The 20,566-nt window shown below is 36.7% G+C and overlaps 1 protein-coding gene and 1 long non-coding RNA gene across 2 annotated transcripts; one reads left to right on the forward strand and one right to left on the reverse strand.

The window, feature by feature from the left end:
- Positions 1 to 11,881: 11,881 nt before the first annotated feature.
- Positions 11,882 to 12,827, forward strand: LOC145051306 (uncharacterized). Its single transcript, XR_013683525.1, has 3 exons — positions 11,882 to 11,999; positions 12,104 to 12,474; positions 12,662 to 12,827. It is a non-coding gene; the product is annotated as an uncharacterized LOC145051306 (long non-coding RNA).
- Positions 12,828 to 14,569: 1,742 nt separating this feature from the next.
- LOC145053215 (pentatricopeptide repeat-containing protein At5g15300-like) lies at positions 14,570 to 16,599 on the reverse strand. Its single transcript, XM_079001212.1, has one exon. It carries the CDS (start codon positions 16,505 to 16,507, stop codon positions 14,582 to 14,584), a length of 1,926 nt encoding a protein of 641 aa, XP_078857338.1. The 5' UTR covers positions 16,508 to 16,599; the 3' UTR covers positions 14,570 to 14,581.
- Between the last annotated feature and the right edge of the window lie 3,967 nt (positions 16,600 to 20,566).

Raw genomic sequence — 20,566 nt, forward strand, 5'->3', positions numbered from 1 at the left:
GATAAGAAGTATTTCACATATATAACATGCAGAGAAATAGAGTTGCATATGTCATGTACCAGGTCAGATTGGAAGTCACGCAAAGGAGACAACATATGACTAACAGACGGAAAGAAAGAAAATGATATTCTACAAACCTAATTTATCGGAATTTACTAGTCGCCCCATCCAACCGGAATTAAGGACAGAATCTGCACATCGAGGAAAAGTTAAACCACGGTTCCAAGTACGGGTTCAATTAATGTGACGAGTAGATTTCCATATATATCTTCCTGCTCAACCTATCCGAGCGTCATATTTTCAGGCTGAATAGATCTAACTAGGTCAAGATTTGTCAAGTCTATAAATTTCCTAAGTTCAACTCTGCCTAGTCAAGTCCATTTAGAATCTTTCGTGCCTACCGACGCATCAAACCAGAGCATAGACCCTTCAACTTTGGGTACGTTACGCAGACTCAGATTGCCTGTTATCACTTGATAATATCACTTCACAAAACATCTCCCTCAAGCAGCACATTTCATAACCAACAATTTTTTAATTTTTAAATTTTCTAATGTTTTTGGATTTTTGTTTATTTTTCTTTGTTTATTTCTCCCCCTAAATTTGTGCATGGGAAAGAAACCAAAGTAAATGCACAAATTTAAACTATCCTAAAACAAAAATTAGTCTTTAAAGCGAATCAGCTTAAGAAAAACTCAGGAGTATAGAGAAGAAAATGCAAATCGTAAGTCACCGATTGAATTTGCATTTAGAAGGTCTGAGAACAACACGCATAATCTTAGAACAGATCCGAAAATTCTTCATGTCATTAAGTACTAACCCCGTGAGTGATCACTTCTTTTCTTCCCTTTCTGCAGAGGACACATTCTCCCAAACAATGTTCTGAGTGTTGTACAGTTGAGAGATGTCTCCTATCAAGTGCCAGGAACAACCACTACCAACAAACCGAAGTCTGATGATATGCCTCCATAGCTGCTCCAACACAGAGCGGGATCAGTTGGTCTTTGGAACCCAGTCCATTTTGAAATTGGGTCGACCTTTGTCATCCTTGCACGGTACTCTCTCCCATGACATGTCCTGCTTATCACAAACAGAAGATGTAGAAATATTAGAGTCGTTAGTTGATTTGGGAGATTGAGCCTTCGGAACCCATTTGTAGTTGGGTTTAACCATTTCTTTTTCGATCTGATGGGTGGCTCAGTACTTGCTTTGGAACTTGATGTCGGTCGTTAAGATGACTTTGATTTTGACTTCACGGGAGTATCTCTTGGATTGGACTTCTTGGCCGACATTCCCTTCTTGACTTTGGGATTTTGATTCTTGTCCTTTGGAGTTTGATTCTTGGCCTTGGAAGTTGAATTCTTGCCCTTCTTGGCATTCCAGTTGTCAATGTCTGATCGTGATCTCGAGGGGTATCTTTTGGAGTATCTCCCTGTTGGCACGTTTTGCCAGCCTTGTGCATAGTAGGGAACGTATGCGCGATTTGGTCAATTTCTGGCAATGTGTCCAGGTGTTCCACAGTGAAAACATGTCTTTTTCTTCACTGTGAAGTTGTTTCTTCCTGCCCCTGGTGGCGTATCCTTGCCTTGTCTCTGATTTTTCCCACATGCACAATTGCAGGAGGCACTCTGTTTCGCTGGAATTGGTGGCATGTATTTCTCAACGGCAGGTTGATCAGAAGCAAGTGAGTTCGAAGCAACAGATTTAGAGTTCAAGGAGTCATTGGTTTGTTCAGTAGTGCTCTCTTTGTTCTCATCTTCTGCTACTTTACTTGCACATGAAGCAGAAACATTAGTATTTTCAACATTAATAACTCCTCCTGACACAAATCCAGCTCGTTTGCCATATCGAAGATGTGGCTCTCTGTCAGTTTCGTCCTGTGTCATAGGGATGGACGTGTAGTTATGATTATAAGGAGGATGTACACTATCATACCCTAGACCCTTGTTTTGATTTTCTTTGAATTTTAATTGGGTTTCATATAAGGACTCGACTGTCTGACTTGACGCAGTATAATTTTTAAAACTAATGTCTATTTTTTCACACTTAATTTTTAAGGCGTCAAGTTCTTCAGTTACAGCAGCAAGTTGTCTCTTAATATAGTTATAATTTTCACACTTGTTGCTATACTCTTCCTGAAGTTTCCTAAAGTCTTTGGTTTTTGCTTCTAATTCAGCCTTTAGGGGTTTTTGTCCTTTCCTGAGTTGATATCCATTATATATCAGGTCTTCAACTTCCCTTTTTAATAAATCAATTTGTTCCCAAAGAAATTTAATCGTATCTTCACTAGATAGCGTACATGAAACTTCACATGATTGAGAACATGAATCTTCAGTGACCGGGAGGTTTGTGGAACTCATTGTTTTTCGACAATTCAAAGCGTTAAGTTCTTTAATTATATTAGCCAGACTAAGACGATTGAGATCTTTTGTCTCCTTTATGTCAGCCACGTCCATATCCCACAATTTCGGAAGTGAATTCAATAGCTTTTTGTTTATCTCAGATTTGGACAAGAAGATCCCAGCTATATTCATCTCAGTAGAGAGTGTAGTATATCGCTGTAACTGAGTTTCCAGGGTTTCTCCAGGGATATAATCGAACATGTTGAAATTTTGTCTTAAAATCTCCTGACGATTCTCTTTCATGTTTTCAATTTCCTCGTAAACTTAAAAAACTATTAAGAGCACAACTAGAAGTCAAACTTAAATTTAAAAAAAAAGCCCTTTGACTATAAACCTCAAAAGTCAAATTTCAAAAGTCAAACCGAAAAGCTAAATTTGAAATTTTAAAAGTTAAACGAAAAAGTCAAAGTTTAAAGTCAAAGGTCAAACTTTAAAAGTCAAAATAAAAAATTTAAGTAAAAAGTCAAAAATAAAAGTCAAAATTTAAAAACTATAATTTTTGTTTTGAAAAAGGAATTTAAAATTAAAGAAAAATCAATTTTGGGTTGAAAATGGCAAGAATGCGAAAGTTGGAAGCGCTAGGGAGTGGTTAAGTTTAAAGTATCAGAAGGAAATCACAAGTGATCTGTTGGTGGAGTTGGCAAGGCGCGCTGACTTATGAAGTAAAGGTCATGGGTTCGATTCTTGCCAGACGCAAATTCGCTCCTCCTCCTTTCCTTTTTAATGAAGCGCCACTAACACGTTTACGGCTGTAAACTCCGGCCAGTAAACCCTTCAAAGACCGTAAACTCTCCAAAAATCGCTGTTCTTGACGAAAAACAGCGTTTTTTCACCCTTTTTGCTCCAAAACTCGATCAAAAACTCGTTTTTATGAAAAACGCAAAGAAGAAATCCCCCTTATTTTTGCGAGATCTATCCAAAAACGCTATTCTCTTTTTAAAATCAGATCAAATAAACTCCAGATCTGAAAAAAAAAATTGATTGATACAACCACGCTCTGATACCAATTGTAAGTCCCCAAAATTGCCTGTGTATCAAACAAATCCGTTTAATGGTGTGGAATCCCAATCAAACGGATGATGTCAGATCAAATAGAAGAGAAGGAGAAGAAGAATAATATGAATCTTCAATGTATTGAATAGATTGGAATTGATGCTCCTTTACATGAGATTCACACACATACACATAAACTCTCGTTTCTCTCTTCTCTCGTTCATCACTCTATTCCTCACACCCCTCACCCCTATATATATATATATATATATATATATATATATATATATATATATATATATATACATGAGAATATGGGTCGAGTAAATATGGGCCGTAAACATGGTTTACTGCCGTAAACACCTCTCTGGCCGTAAACTTGACCGTAAACACATAAGATATTACATAAAAATACAATTTCCTAGAAAAGCAAAGTATAAACCATAATATTGACCCAACAATATTCGACAAGAAGGAGCTCAATATGAGACAACGACAGTGGGTCGAGCTACTTAATGACTACGAATGCGAAATTCGTTATCATCCGGGTAAACCCAACGTAGTAGCTGACGCCCTAAGTCGGAAAGAATACTCTGGTCGTAGAGTCAAATCATTGACTATGACTATCCATTCACACTTGTCCACACAAATTAAGGAGGCTCAGCTCGAAGCTTTGAAACATGAAAATGTGGCGAGTGAATCCCTGAGAGGGATGGATAAGAACTTGGAAGTCAAAGGTAGTGGAGCCTTATATCTCATAGATCGGATCTGGACACCGAAACACGGTGGGTTCAGAGGCGTGGTCATGACAGAAGCGCACAAGACTCGATATTTCGTCCACCCAGGTTCAAATAAGATGTATCTGGATCTTAAAAAGCTATACTGGTGGCCTAACATGAAAGTAGAGATTGCTACCTTCGTGAGTAAATGCCTTACTTGCGCAAAGGTTAAGGTCGAATACCATAAACCATCAGGTTTACTTCAACAACCAGAGATACCTGAATGGAAGTGGGAGCGGATCACGATGGACTTCATAGCCAAGTTGCCCAAGACAACGAGTGGTCTCAATACCATATGGGTAATCGTAAACAGGTTAACCAAGTCCTCACACTTCCTACCCATCAAAGAAACTGACAAGATGGAGAAACTCACTAGAACCTACATTGGGGAAATCATATGACTACATGGTGTTCCCATATCCATTATCTCTGATAGAGATAGTAGATTCACTTCAAGGTTCTGGCAGTCGCTACAAAGTTCCCTTGGACTTAGGCTGGACATGAGTACATGAGCCTACCATCCGCAAACCGATGGACAAAGTGAGAGGACTATTCAAACTCTGGAAGATATGTTGCGAGCCTATGTGATTGACTTTGGAAAAGCATGGGATATTCATCTTTTGTGACAACCCGAAATTTCCATTCTGAACAAACCATATCAAGCCAATAGATGTAGAACAGTTACAGTGAAAACTCAAATTTTGAGTATAAGTTTGGCAGTTTTTAGGATTTTTACACTTAAGGAAATATTAGGAGAGTGGATGCACAAGGGTTTTGTGCAACACTGTTATTCCAAGACTCTAGGACATTAGAGTTCGTTCCAGGAATAAAAATATTTTCTGCCAAAAATATCTCAGGACTATAAATAGAATTCTGAACCAAATTGGTTCATTAGTTGAATTCCAATTAGAGAAAAGCCAAATTCTCTCTCACGGATCTTCGGGTTTTTATCCCAAATCGTGAGTATACTTCTCTAGTTGTTTTATAATACTTGTTATAAGCTTAATAACATAGATTACATGCCAAATATGTGAGATCTGGGAGTTTACCGCCCAAGAACGTTCTTGGGGAGTAAACTCCATTTTAAGGTCCTAAAGGGTTCCAATGACCCTCAAAGCTTTAGAACTCGAACTAGGGGCCTCCAATTCAAGCCTTATACCACAAAACAATTAGGAATCATGGCTAGAAGGGAGTTTACGGCCAAGGAGCTTCTTAGGCCATAAACTCCAAGATTTAAGTGCCAAAATGCTTTGAAACACTTCCTAAGGCTTAGATTAAATTAGGACAAGTACCCTAAAGTGTTTATAGCCTAGCAAACATAAGAAATCACAAGGAAAAAGGAGTTTACGGCCAAGACAAACTATTGGGCCGTAAACACCTAAAAGGGGTCAAATGACACCCTAAATCCTTCCTTAAGCCAAGAGACAAATTTGGGCATGTACCTAAATGAGTTATGGAATAGTTAAAACACTTAGAACTCCATGAGTGAGGGAGTTTACGGCCTAAAAGGTTCCAGGGCCGTAAACTCCATAAAATGGTGCCAAATGTGCCATAAACTCTTCTAAAGCCAAGTACAAGAGCCTAGTTTAGTTCCTAGAAATGTTTGAGACTTGAAAACACCATAAAAACCCTCCCAAGGGAGTTTACGGCCGTAAAATCCAAGGGAATGTGGTCTCTGGGCCGTAAACTCCCCAAAGGAGTCAATATGGTACCCAAACACTTGTATAGCCTTGAAACAATTCACCACTAGAGTTGTAATAATTCTAAGCACCATTCCAAACCTTGGTTGAGAGTTTACGGCCAGGCGTTTACTCCCCTGGGCTGTAAACTCCAATGAATATGGTCATTAGACCTTAAACTCCCATTAGGGGCATTGCACTCCTTTGTTGCAACCCATTAGCCTCCTAGCACTTGACCAAAAGTGTTTTCCTCGCGTTTAAATGTTTATACTTATATAATTAGTGTTTTAATCACTAATTATCTATATACATATGTTTCATATGTAATTAGGATCATTGTGTGTGTCTAAGTCTTCGCTTGACACCAAGCACTTGCCCGATCCTTCCTTGCGATAACAGTCCGTTCAATTCCAGTCACTTACTGCAGGCGAGTTCATACCCCTTAACTAATGTTTTAAACTACTTTTAAATGTTTTATGGGGGGATACAAGTAGAATCATGCTAGTTATTATATCAATCACATGCGATTAATAAGTAGAATTACGCTAGTTATTATATCAATCACATGTGATTAATATACAACATTCAAAAGATTTGGCTACTCATTAGCCGTTTTACCAAACGGTTTCCTTCAAATGATTTTTATAAACATTTTATATGTTTTAAACTACTTATTACATTGTACATCTTACTCTGTACATTACCTTTCAAACTTATTTACAACTGTGTTTCAAACAAATGTTTCCTTATACTTAAACTGTTTTACCAAACTTATACCTTCAAATTGTTTTATAGGTTGACATCAAGTCGATCTTTTCATTAAAATAATAATTATGTTTCAAATGTTTTACAAAACTTAGTTATGCTTTTATATTATTATAAATTGCATGCCTCTATATGTATAGTTATATAAGAAATATTTAAAAGACTTAGGAAGGCTATCCACCCTATTTCCTTTTCGCGCTTGAGATGTGGTCTGGTGGGATATCGGGTACTCGTCCGAAGGTTGTTTAAATATTAGTTATATATCATGTGTACATATATAGTCATAAAAGGTCCTTCCAGTTCATCCCATGCCCTTGGGTAGCAAGGGTATACATCCATGACCATACATACCAGATAGATTACTAGTAAACTACCATATGGGTAGTTTAGGAAGATACTAGAACCATTACTAGAACGCGATATCATACAATGAGTCAGTTCATTCATGAGTCAATACTTTCTAGAACATTACATTACATTACATATACAACTATACTAGAAAGAGAACATATACAACTATACTAGGAGGAGAACATATACAACTATACTAGAACGAGAAACATTACATTACATATACAAGAATATGTTAATAATAATGATTTAAATCGGAGCATGACTTAAATGTCATGGCCCGAGTTGTAGCCAGAGTCTCTTGGAGGGAGAGCGTGAGTTTGCGTATAGATTCTATAATGGATTAACTATCCTACACCTTGCTGCTAGCTACAGCAGGACCTGCAGGTCTGCGGGTGCCAAACGTCATACATTATTTTCGACCATTCTTATGTCGTTGTAACCAGTCTATAGTATGAGTTTGTGTATAGATCTATACTGGATTGACTATCCTACACCTCGCTGCTAGCTACAGTAGGATCTGTAGGTCTGCGGGTGCCAAACGTCATTCCTTATTACGACCATTCTTATGTCGTTGTTACCAGTCGATAGTATGGTACAATTTATCACATAATGCCTTAATATAAATACGATTTAAGGTAGTTAGTACGGCAGTAGTTCTAATAGCACTACACCATAGTACTATTTCTTTTTCCCATTACATTCACCTCGTGAACATTCACACGACGCACGGAAATGTAGAAACTATATTTTTGGATAATGATAGTTATACTAGGGAACATACATACTCTTACAAAAGACATACATTCAGAATAGTTAGGTCTTGGTAGAAGACACCTTCATATACTAGTAGGAATCATAGGGATTCTAGGGTTTTTCAAACACTTATAGTTCATATACACTTTCAATACTTACAATACATAGACTTACAAATACTTACATACAAATTAAGACACTAAATACTTATGATCTCACTAGCTTCAAAGCTGATACTCGCTTTCAAAATTACTTGTATCCTCAGGTCATCATAGACAGGTACCGATGCAAGGAGAAAGGAAGATGGAGCTTGTTCAAGACTTATCTTTCATTTTGATTTATGCTTTAGTGTTTATCAAAATTTGACAGAACACATTTGTATAATAATTATATTATTAATGCAATGGATGATGTTATTGCTTGTTTACTACTTTACATTATTGTTGATATTATACATGACGTCCTCCGCCCCAGAACGTTTCCGCCGTTCCTGGTTTTGGGGTGTGACATCTTCCCCTTGTTGAATTCTCCTACAATAATAGTTATCACACAAGCATAAAGGCTGCTCCATTTAAAGCCCTCTATGGCCGAAAGTGCAGATCCCCTCTGTGATGGGCTGAGGTGGGTGACACCCAGTTATCTAAAGGACGCGTTCCTGACAGCACTCTCATAGGTCCGGAAATCATTCGGGAAACGACAGAGAAGATCGTTCAAATCCGTGAACGATTGAAAGCCTCTGGAGACCGACATAAAAGCTATGCAGACAAGAGAAGGAAACCTTTGGAATTCCAGGTTGGCAACCGTGTTCTATTGAAGGTCTCACCCTGGAAGGGCTTGATACGCTTCGGAAAGCGTGGAAAGCTAAATCCAAGATACGTGGGGCCTTTCGATATTATCGCTAGAATCGGCCCTGTAGCTTACAAAGTCAATCTACCTCACGAACTCAGTAACGTACAGTATACGTTCCACGTCTCGAACTTGAAAAATTGTTTGTCCGACGAGACTCTTGTAATCCCACTCAACGAGATCAAGATCAACGAGAGCCTTAACATCGTGGAAGAACCTGTAGAGATCATGGACCGAGAGGTCAAGCAAACGAAGCAAAGTCGTATCCCGATAGCGAAGGTTCGCTGAAATGCCAAGCGAGGACCTGAATTCACTTGGGAGCGCGAGGATCAAATGAAATTGAAACATCCTCATCTTTTCGCATAGTTATTTGTAATAGCATAATTGTTTAAAACTCTAATTTCAGGATGAAAATCTCTCTAACGGAGGGATGATTTGACAACCCAAAATTTCTATTTTGTACAAACAATCAACTCAATCAAATTCAGACTTGTTTCTGCTATTTTTAACACTGTTTAGAGTCCGTTTGAGTGTTCTAAGCCTAGTACATCCAAAAATCCGGAGTTAGGAAGTATCTGCTTGAGTCTATTATGCCCTAGCCAAGCCTTAAACTTCATCATGTGGAGTTTACGGCCACATCACCATGAGTTTACGGATGTAAACTCAAGGAGGCCATAAACTCATGCCTTATACATGATGTTCTTTCTTTTCTTCCTTATTATTCACCATTTCAACCTCAAGAACTTGATTTCTCTCTCAAGTATCATAAGGATCTTCATTTTGATCTTAAAGAATGTAAGTGTTTCATCCTTTGTTTAGTTGATACATCTCCTTAACTAGTATCACCCTTTTATTTCATCCATTAACTTCAGCTTTTGGGTTTAATCTTCAAGAACTCCTAGAACACCAAGAACACACTAGTGTTTGGGGCCGAAATCAACCCTTCTATCTTCCATATCGTAAGTATCTCTTCCCTATACTTGTCATCTAGTAGAAACCCTTGATTTGCACCTTGAAAACATCCATTTCTCAAGAACAAAAGGAGTTTATGGCCAAGAGCATCTCCCTTGTCCGTAAACCCTTGTTAAGGGTACATTTGTGGCCATAAACTCTTCCTAAGCCTAAGAATGAGCCTAGAAAACTTCCTTGATGCTTGAAAGGACTTTAAAACACCATTTGACACAAGACTTCATGAGTTTGTGGCCGTAATCACATAGCGTCGTAAACCCTATGGCCGTGAACTCCTAAGGCCGTGAACACCTTGGCCGTAAACACCATATTTTGGCCATACTCCCCTGTACACAATCATTTGTGATTTATACCCTTCCATTCAAGTGTATCCTAGTCCCTAAGGTGTTTTCCTTTCATTATTAGTTGTATAAACACTAATTATATACATATATGTGTCATTATATGCTTATCAGGATCCGTTGTGCTCAAGTCTACACTTGACACTTAGCATCCTACAAACCGATCTTTCATTCGTATCACTCACTGTAGGTGAGTTCATACCCGTTAACTTATCTTTTAAAAGATTGTAAATGCTTTATGGGGGGGGGGGGGGGGAATACAAGTAGATTCATTATAGTTATTATATCAATCACATGTGATTAATAACTATCAAGCAAATGACTTTCTTATATTTCAAAACCGTGATACCAAGCAAACTGCTTCAAATCATTTTATAAACTCTTTTACGTATTAAATTCTTTATTTAAACTCTCTTAAAATTATACTTTATCAAATCCATCTATATAGATATAGTTATATAAGTAGGATTGAAAAGACTTAGGACTGATATCTCGCCTTAGTTCCTGTTCCTTGTTTGGTTGTGGACTTAGGGTATCGGTTGTTTGTCCGAAGGTCATTTGAATCTTAGTTATATATTATATGTATGTATATAGATATTAAAGTTCTTCATTCAGTCCAATACCTTTGGGTAGCAAAGGTATACAAACATATTGATTCATAAAAACAACATTTCTTGTAAACTATAATAGGTATAGTTTAGGAAGTCACTAATACTATTTCTAGAACAATGAAACATACAAGAGTCAGTTCATACATGAGTCAGTTGAAACATACTATAACGAGAAACAACACATACTATACACTAGAGAACATATTATAACGAGAAACAACACATACTATACATTAGAGGACATACTATAACGAGAGACAATACTCACTATAAAGAGAAACATATAGAACATATTATACACTATACATAAAGAACATTCACTACATTAGAACATACTATACAAACACAAGAATACTATAACAATAATGTGAGATACTACGTCATGGTTCGACAATATACTGTTGCATCACGTTTTGTATCCAGAGTCTCAGGGATGGAGAGCGTGAATTTGTGTATAGATGTATACGGGACCGGCCCTCCTACACCTTGCTGCTAGCTATAGTGGGACCTGCAGGTCTACGGGTGACAAATGTCATATCATTTCGACGTCTCGAACGTTGTGTTATACTAGTCAATCAAGTATGGTTACAATCATATCACATTTTACCTTAATTAACAAACTGGTTTAAGGTAGTTAGTACATTGGTAGTTACTTATATACAATACTATTGTACACCGTTATGAAAACTAATACTACTGTACACCAATTGCATTCACATTGTGATCTTCTCACATAAACGGTAATGTAAACTATATTTTGGTAATGATAGTCATACTTGGGAAAGATACACACTTTTACAAACAACACAGCACACAAAACATTTGGGCCTTGGTAGAAGGCTACTTTTTAGTAGAAAATATAGGATTTTCTATGAGATAAAAACAATTACTACAAATGCTTACAAACATTTACAAACACTTTCATACAAACAATGACACTAAAATACATATGAACTCACCAGCTTTAATGCTGATCTACTCTTTCAAAATAACTTGTATTCTCAGGTCACCAATATACAGGTACCGATGACCAAGTTTTGAGAAGACCGAGCTTTCAAGACTCGTCTTTATTTTGATTATTCATATTTTTGGTGTCTTATAAACTATATACAGAACACACTTGTATTAAATTATACTATTAATGCAATGGATGATGTTGTTGCTTGTTTACTATTATGCATTGTTGTGATACTGTATATGACGTCCTCCACCCCTGAACGTTTCCGCCATTCAGGTTTTGGGGTGTGACATCTAGGCGCCCAAATCGGTCAACGAAAGTCAAGGTAATTTAAAAAAAATTTAAGGGCAAAATTGTCAAAATGTAACAAATGCTTCTAGGGTTGCTTCCGATTTCTCAATCGATGCAGTATAAACAAAATCGTCATTCTCTCTGCCTCTCTGGACACAAACCACGAACGAGAACGAACAAAGGGAAATCGGCGCATCTGCTTCTTTCGTCGACTTTAGCTCTGGCCTCTCACGCGGTCGACTTTAGCTCCGGCGTCCGGTTCGTCATCTCATTCAAGCAACGATGTTGCAGTCCCCTTCACACTAAATTCGATTTCGCTTACATGGTTACATCTAATTAGTTTTTTTTATCTGTAATTTTAGGCTTTGTGGATGCGACGACGACCTAATTCCAACACCGTCCGCCTGTTGACCTGATTCCTGATATCATCGACGACCTTATTCACACTTCATTGCCTCCGTTCGACCCTCTGCCCCTGCCGCCTTATTGGAAGCAAATCTACACAAAGCCCTATTAGCAAATCTGCTACGAGGCTACGCCATCTCTTACAAATTGCTTTTTCAATCTTAGTTTCATGTTTCTTAGTTCTTCAATCTCGATACAGATTGGTTTTATGCATGTATGGTGGCTTAAATGATTAGGAAATCACTCAATTGGTGTATGAAACCATCTGCCCACCAAGTGTTCGATGAATTGCCCGAATGAATCTTGTAGTCTTGATTATCAAAGCAAGGTATTGGTATTTATGGGTTCTTGATTAAAAATTTAGCAATAAATATGTATTAGGTTTAACTGTTGTTGCTGGAATATATACTAAATATAAGAATGGATTGGTTATGCATACAAACATTGATAGACAAACATGTAGTATGAATTGATTGGTGAAATCATGACTCACAAGAACAGATTGTGCATTGTAGGACATAAGAATGGATTGGTTATGAACTCAGAATGAAAGTGTTAATGCTGATAAAGTGCAACAACATGCTGACAAGGTGAAATCATGCCTCACAAGAATGGATTCTTCTTGTTTTTGTTTGATAACTTAGATCCAAATGTAGTAGTTGGTTATTTAGATGTGATGTATTAAGGATCAAAGAGTTATTTTTTGTAATAATAGTTTGCTGTTATAATGTTATCTTTATTAAATTTTTAATACTTTTTTAATTGATATAATATTATATTTAATGTTATATTCTTAGGATTAATGTTATATTTATTAGTTTTTTTAATAATTAAGGGTCCCCAATTAATCATCGCCTGGCCGATTAATCGTTTGACCCCAGTCCACCGTCGAGCGATTTCTGCAACCTTGGGCGTGACCTAGTATTCTACCAAGAACAAAAAAAAGGGCTCAAAATTTTCTTTTTTTTTTTAGGTTATCTGTTGTTGGACTTCAAAGATATGGGAATAATGGTGTGATTAGATACTAAACCAGAAATAGAAATAACAAAGGGGGATAAATCAGTTTGTATTTTTGGTTGACACTTTAAGATTAGAGGAGAAAAACAAGGAACTCATAAAGGATTCAATTTCTTAATGTCTTGTGCTTTTTTTTTGGGTTTCAGATGATTATTCTTTTAATAGTTTGGATTGTTATTGTTTTCAATTTTTAATGGCCGAGTATTTTGGATCTTGTTTTGTTGTTTAATTTTTTAAGGTTTCAATTGTATATCGGTATATGAATCAATCGTTTACTTTAATTGGTAGAGTAGGTTATTACCTTAAATTTACTTTTATTCGAATATGATTCACAACAATTTTTATTGTTAGATCGTTTCCAATGTTTTTGGCCGGCTTTATTCGGTGCTTAGAAGCTTAACTTTTTAGATAGATTGTACAATACAATTATGCTTTTATTGGCTTAAATACAATTATGCTTTTATTGGCTTGGTTGGTTTTGCAAAATAAAGGTCATAACTTACTAGTTACTATACTAACAGTCAATAATTAATATGATTGTTAGCAGTGAATATGAATATATCCAGTTGCAAGGCTCTATGCAATGTTGCTAACATGGTTTTGAGTGTGTAGCTAAGACTAATGTATCTCATTATGAAAAAAAAAATCAATTCAGAAACTATTATGATATCTAGAATAAATGGATTAAGCAACTACTAATTACTAATATGTTAATGGTAAAAAAAACTTGTCATATTGTTTCTTAAACCGTTTTGCTAAACATTGGTGTGTTGTAGTCATAGTTTACAAAGGACATTATTGTGTTGTTTTGCCCGGGACATGAAAATCTATTGGACTGCCCTGTTTGTCATCATCTATTGTTCACACACATGTCTTAAATTAATAAGACACCAAGAAAGACATTTTCTAATTAATTGTAGAAAATAAACTTGTATGGAACTGGTGAGGAGTGAGGGATCTACTGAGACTGAGCCATCTTCGCTAGCCGATCTGTCAGTTCTATAGGGTATGAAGCTCACTGTCCTCCACTTGCCTAACTACAAGGGATTCTAAATCGTATCTCACTCAATGGTGATGCATGGCGTCATTACTGAATCCTTTCATTGACCTTTCTATCTTGTAGGTTCCACTAAATCGTCACTCGTACTTGTGTAATGAGGTATGCGAATTTTTTTATTATGTTTAAGTACGTTGTATTGTTTTCCCTTGGTTATAATTTATAAGTTTTAGTTTACAAAAAATAAAAAATTAAACACATTAATAGTTCATTAGAAGTTTAGAACCCAAACAAGACTACAATAAAAGAATTTTTTTAATTATTTTTAGAAAATACATTTGTCATTTAATCAAAATTTGAAACTTAAAAAAACGAGTAAGTCACTAAAATTTACATAAACAAACATGGGTTATAAAACTTTTCATTTCATTCCATGATCCTCAACTTCCATTTCTTCACGAAGCAAATCCAAAATAAACTTTACTCTCTCACAATTTAAATACTCAAAATCTCCCATGACAAACTCATACACCACACACTCTAACTCAATCCAACTCGAACCTCTATTCTTCCTCACCCGATTCCCCCTCATCATTGCCCTCACTTTCCCAACATTCTCCCACTCCCCCAAACCTGCATAAACATTCGATAAAAGAACATAATTCCCTGAATTCTCCGGCTCAATCTTAAACAACTCACCCGCCGCCACTTCCGCCATCTCCACATGGCGGTGAACACCACAAGCCGCCAGCAAAGCACTCCAAACCGCAGCTGTGGGTCCCACCTTCATCCCACATATTAAATTATAAGCATCATGAATACACCCACTACGCCCTAATAAATCAACCATACATGCATAATGTTTATCTATCGGTTCAATCCCATATTCATTTTTCATTTCTTTAAAATATTTCCACCCTTCATCAATAAGGCCTCCATGATTACAAGCAGTTAAAACCCCTATAAATGTCGCCCCATCGGGGGTTAAATTGTCTTTTTTCATTTTTTCAAATAATGAAATCGCCTCTTGACCTAACCCGTGATTCGCATAGGCTGTGATCATAGTAGTGTAGCAATACAAGTCTTTTTTGTTAATTGTTTTGAAAATATCTATAGCCTTTTTAATGTTTCCACATTTTGCATACATGTCAACTAAACTAGTGGCTATGTGTAAATTGGAGAAAAGATCGGGACCCACGTAGTCACGGATTGCTGACTCAGCAGCATCTAAAACGCCTAACTGTGAACAAGCTGAAATGACAACTAGGATAAAGGTTTCATCTGGATTAATCGATTGTTTTTTGAATAATTTAAGCAACTCTAAAGCAGTTTTTGGTTCTCCATTTTTAGCATAACCCCCAATCATTGTAGACCAAGAAATTAAATTCTTTTCAGGCATTTGATCGAATAAAACCTTTGCATCATTGACATTTCCAGATTTCATGTACCCATCTATCATAATTGTCCAAGAAGCCACATTTTTACTTGGGATTTTGTCAAAATAGTTTCTTGCAGATTCAAGATTTCCAATTTTACAGCATCCAGAGATGATTAAATTCCAAGATCCAAGATCAGAGAAAGGCATTGTGTTAAAAATATAAATAGCATTGTCAATGTCACCATAGTCAACATACCCAGATAGCATCACGTTCCATGAAGCTAAATCTTTAACAGGCATTTCATCGAACAGGTGGCGTGCCTCCTTCATGTCACCAAGTTTCACATATCCATGTATAATGGTGGTCCAAGAGATGACATTTTGATCAGGCATTTTACTGAATAAGTCACGGGCAATGTCAATTCTGCCATTGTTGCAATATCCGAGTATCATTGAATTCCAGGAGACAATATCCTTTTCATGCATCTCTTCAAAGAGACATCTAGCCAAATCAGTTTTCTCACATCTCATAAAAAAATCAAGCATAGAATTTTGTACCATTATATCTAAATCAAACCCACATTTTATCACAAATCCGTAAACCACCTCGCCATCTCTTAATCTGGCTTCTCTAGCTAAACCCTTGAGCACTGTAGTTATAGTGTAATTCACAGGCGCGACAGAATCTCGAAGCATTCTAAGGAACAGCAAAAACGCTTGCGAATAGAGTTTGTTTTCGACATGCCCATGAATCATGGATGTCCATAGGAAGACATTTGGTTGGGATATTTCATCAAACACCTTGTGAGCAACGTGAGCGGATCCAAAACGGAAGTAGAGACGAATAATCTTGTTGAGCACGATGTCCGATGTAGCAAATAAACCGTTTACTAGAAGCGAAGCATGAGCAGATTTTAGCGATTTGAGGGATTTGCAACTATAGAGAAAATTTAAGAGAGAGGATTTCATTTCATGGCGCCAAAAAAAGTACGCATACAACGGTCATCTGACACGAACGAACCCCCAACCCGGCAGTGCTGAACTTATGGACTCTCCACAATCGGATCCTTTCTCCTATCGTGACCCATGTATTTTAATAAGTCTATTTAAAAGAAAAAATTAAATATAAAATTTAAAATATTTGAAAAGTTTGAATTTATAAGAAAAATAAGAAAAATATTAAATTATAAAAATTAAAGTGTTTTTCTTTTATCTTTTCAATTTAAACAATTAATTTGGACAAATAAATAATGAAAATTAATGAAACTTTAATTTAATAATTTTGAAATTAGAAGCAAAATCTATTAATGAAATTGATATGTATTTATTATTATATTTAAATCATATGTAAAATTTAATAAAACAGAAAACCATAAACTGACATGTAGAATAAAAATTATTTTAAAACAACTATAAAATTAGATGTGGCAAAATAAATAAGAATATGACATGTGGTAAAAAGATCATTATTTATTATGGTAGAAATTACTAAAGTATCTATTTTCCTTGGTTGCGAGCGATGTCCAACCTAACTGGGTTGATGCACCGGGTTTTATACCCATGTGGGGCGTGAGATTGGGAGTTCAATTCCCTTAAACTACCTCTTGTGGTGCCACATGTGGAGAATTTTTCCATATTAATCCCTATAGGGGTCGGGTTTGTCATGTAAAGGAACTCGAACTCGAGGTGCTCGTTGAAATATTGTGAGTAGGCTTCCACTTAATTCGTTTGTTGTTTCCATAAAAAAAAATCTATTTTCCTTAGTTACTTACTTAATTTTAGCCAAAACTTAAGATTTAGCTTAAAATATCTATCAAATATGTAGGTTTAAATTGTCCACGTTTTGACATTAGTATTTGAGGAAAAAAATTTCATTATTCAAAACGAAATCGTAGATCTTAAAATGGTCTATAGTCTCCTCTAAATAGTCTACTATTTTCCAAATCGTAGACATTAAAATGGTCTATTGTTACGTCAAAAAAACTATTGTTTTTTTTTGGCTTTTTTATAACAAAAGTAAACACATTACAAAAAAAAACAAAAAATTTTACGAAAACCGTAGGTTCATAAAAGAACTATGGTGTACAAGCAATTAATGCACGTTTTGTGCATTGACAACTTGTACACCGTAGGCTACTTATGAACCTACGACTTTGTTTTTTTCGTTTTTTTTCCAAAAAATAAAACGTATGTATTAAATCTCCTCCTAAACAAGAAAAATCAAATAAACGCTCAAGATTCGGAGACAAACCTGATTGTTCTTTGAAGGCTTTATAGTCAACGGTTGTTGACGGTAGGTAATGCTAATTACCTACTGTTTGGGTGGTTATGTTCGGACAAATGCTAACTTTTGGCTAAAAATGGATAAGACGTTAGGAAAAATGGATACTTTAGTAATTGTAACATCCCAAAATCATACACCGAAAAATACAACGAATTTGTTTTAAATCAACCATAGTATAAAATAATCTCAACATCAGAGTAAAATCAAATGTCAATGCAGAATGAAATCAATGGGAAGTTGTGCGATCACGTCGGACCATTCCCTTTCGAACTAGAAGTACCTGAAAATATTAAACCATAAAACTGTAAGCACAAAGTTCAGTAGTTCCCCAAAATACCACATACCATATAAATGGGCATAGTCCAACATATAATAAATGGGTCCAACCCAACAAATATAAATGGGATCAACCCAACATACAAATGGTCCTAGTCCAACATTCATGATAATAGGTCCAACCCAATATACAAATGAGACCAGCCTAAAATATAAATAAATGGGTCCGGCCCAACATACAAATGGGCCCAGCCCAACATGTAAATAAATGGGCCCCCAACATATATAAATACAAGAGTCGCAAAGACAACTAACATAATCCTATGGGCTGATATTGGTGACTTCAACCCACAAGTATAATGAAAAGACTTACCTCAAATTGAATAGAGAAAATACGCACACCCGAACTGCAAATGTTGGAACTCCTCACACTAACCAAATTCACAAATAAAACCCTAATCAGAATTTAGATCAGGTCTTGGTTCATAATAGTCTTACTTGGGTAAACGGCGATTTTAACCTTCCGTGGCTAGAATCTACCCAATTTGACCTAAAACCTATTTTGTCCAAAAAAAATCAACTTCTGGGGCTACGCCATGCGTACTATGCTCTATGCCCCGCATAGAGCCTTCTGATGGAAAACAAGTCAAGATTCAGCTACGCCCTGCGTAGCCAAAATTACACCCAACGTACTACCCTGTTTTGCCAACTTCCTTATAAGCTCTTTATACTTAAAGAATAAACGTCCAATTCCCAGATCCAGTCTTAAAGAACATCCTAAGTGATAAAATCTTTGACTTTATGCATTTTCATGGCTTAATAGAGCACAATACCATGCCCTAAATTCATAAGATCTCCAAAGCTCAAGAACTCATGCATGGAAGGATGAAAGCAACCAAGCTCCCATTTTTATCACTCTACAACCTCAGAAATGATAGAAAATGCCACTCATGAGGTCTGGAGTATCTCATACTCACTACGAACAAGGTCAAGGGACAAAAAGCTCATAAAACCCCATAAAAAACTAGATCTATTAAAGGAATCATCATGTCCCCGTATCTAGCATCCTCCTTAGCTCAGCATAGGAGACTATCCTACCTCATGCGTAAGAGCAAACTTCTCAAAAATATAAATAACAATAAAAAGGAATATACCTGAGGATACGGGTGTTACAACTCTCCCCTACTTGAATTATACTTCATCCTTGAAGTCCATTGTTGCAAATAACTCCGGATAATGCTCTCTCATCTCTTCCTCAGACTCCCACGTCCACTCTGAACCCTTTTGGAGCTACCATTGCACCATAACTAAGCCTACCACCTTTTTGTGCAAGGACATCGTCTTCCTATCAAGGACTGCGATCGGTCTTTCCATATAATTCAGGCACTCATCCAATTGAATATCTTCGAAAGGAACTAAAGTGGAATCATCAGCTAGGCACTTCCACAAACTGAGAGATGTGAAATGTGTTGTGGATCTGACTGAGCTTGTCAGACAGGTCCAACCGGTACACAATCTTGCCCACCTGGGCGATAATCTTGAAGGGACCAATATACCACGGGCCCAACATTCCCTGCTTCCAGAATCGGATGACACCTTTCCAAGGCGACACATTTAGAAGCACATAATCTCCCACCTGAAACTCGAGGTCTAATCATCACATGTTAACATAACTCTTATAGTGAATCTGCACGGTCTACCGTCGACCTCGCACATACTGAATCAACTCGGTGGTCTTGAGTAGTACATCAGTACTCCCTATAACCCGATGCTCGACCTCGCCCCAACAGAATGGGGTCCGATATTTCCTCCCATAAAGCAAATCGAAGGGAGGTCGATCGATACTAGCATGATCACTATTGTTGTAAGATAACTCGACCAATGAAGGTAAGTATCCCAACTCCAGCCAAAATCTAGCACACATGATCTAATTATATCCTTGAGCGTCTGAATGGTCCACTCACTCTGTTTGTAACACTCGGATTCTAATATTTCCCATTTAGTCCTTGGGTTGTGATTTTATTGCAAAATAAGTCCATTCATATGTTGGTTGTACATCTATGTACATTTAGCGTACAAGGGAATGCGGAGTCGGGACCTTAAGCCACATACGCAGGGTGTACATAGCCATTCACTAAAACCCTAATTTTAGGGCATGACCCCTATTTAAGCTCACCTATGACCTTGGACCCTCACTCTTATCAGCCTCCGATGCCTTTGAATGTCCCTAAAAACCCTAGTACCCTTTGAGAGTGATCCTTGAGCTTGAAATTGACTTTGGTGGCCTTTTTGTTGTGTTTGCAAGAAGAAGAAGTTGGTGAGCAAGCCTTGGACATGGTTGAGCTTCAAGATCCCGAATCTACATCATTTTAGGAGGATTTTGGAGGTAGAAAGCTCCTACCTTATTAATCCTTTTGATACTTAGAGTTTGGGTTTTTTCATAAGCTCATATTTGGTCCATGGATTTT

The sequence above is a fragment of the Lactuca serriola genome, chromosome 5 (assembly GCF_051521515.1).
Source record: "Lactuca serriola cultivar US96UC23 chromosome 5, Lser_US96UC23_V15, whole genome shotgun sequence".
NCBI classification, from domain to species: Eukaryota; Viridiplantae; Streptophyta; class Magnoliopsida; order Asterales; family Asteraceae; genus Lactuca; species Lactuca serriola.

Coding starts and splice junctions, on each gene's coding strand:
- LOC145053215 (XM_079001212.1), bottom strand. CDS start 16,507: ATGAAATCCTCTCTCTTAAATTTTCTCTATAGTTGCAAATCCCTCAAA.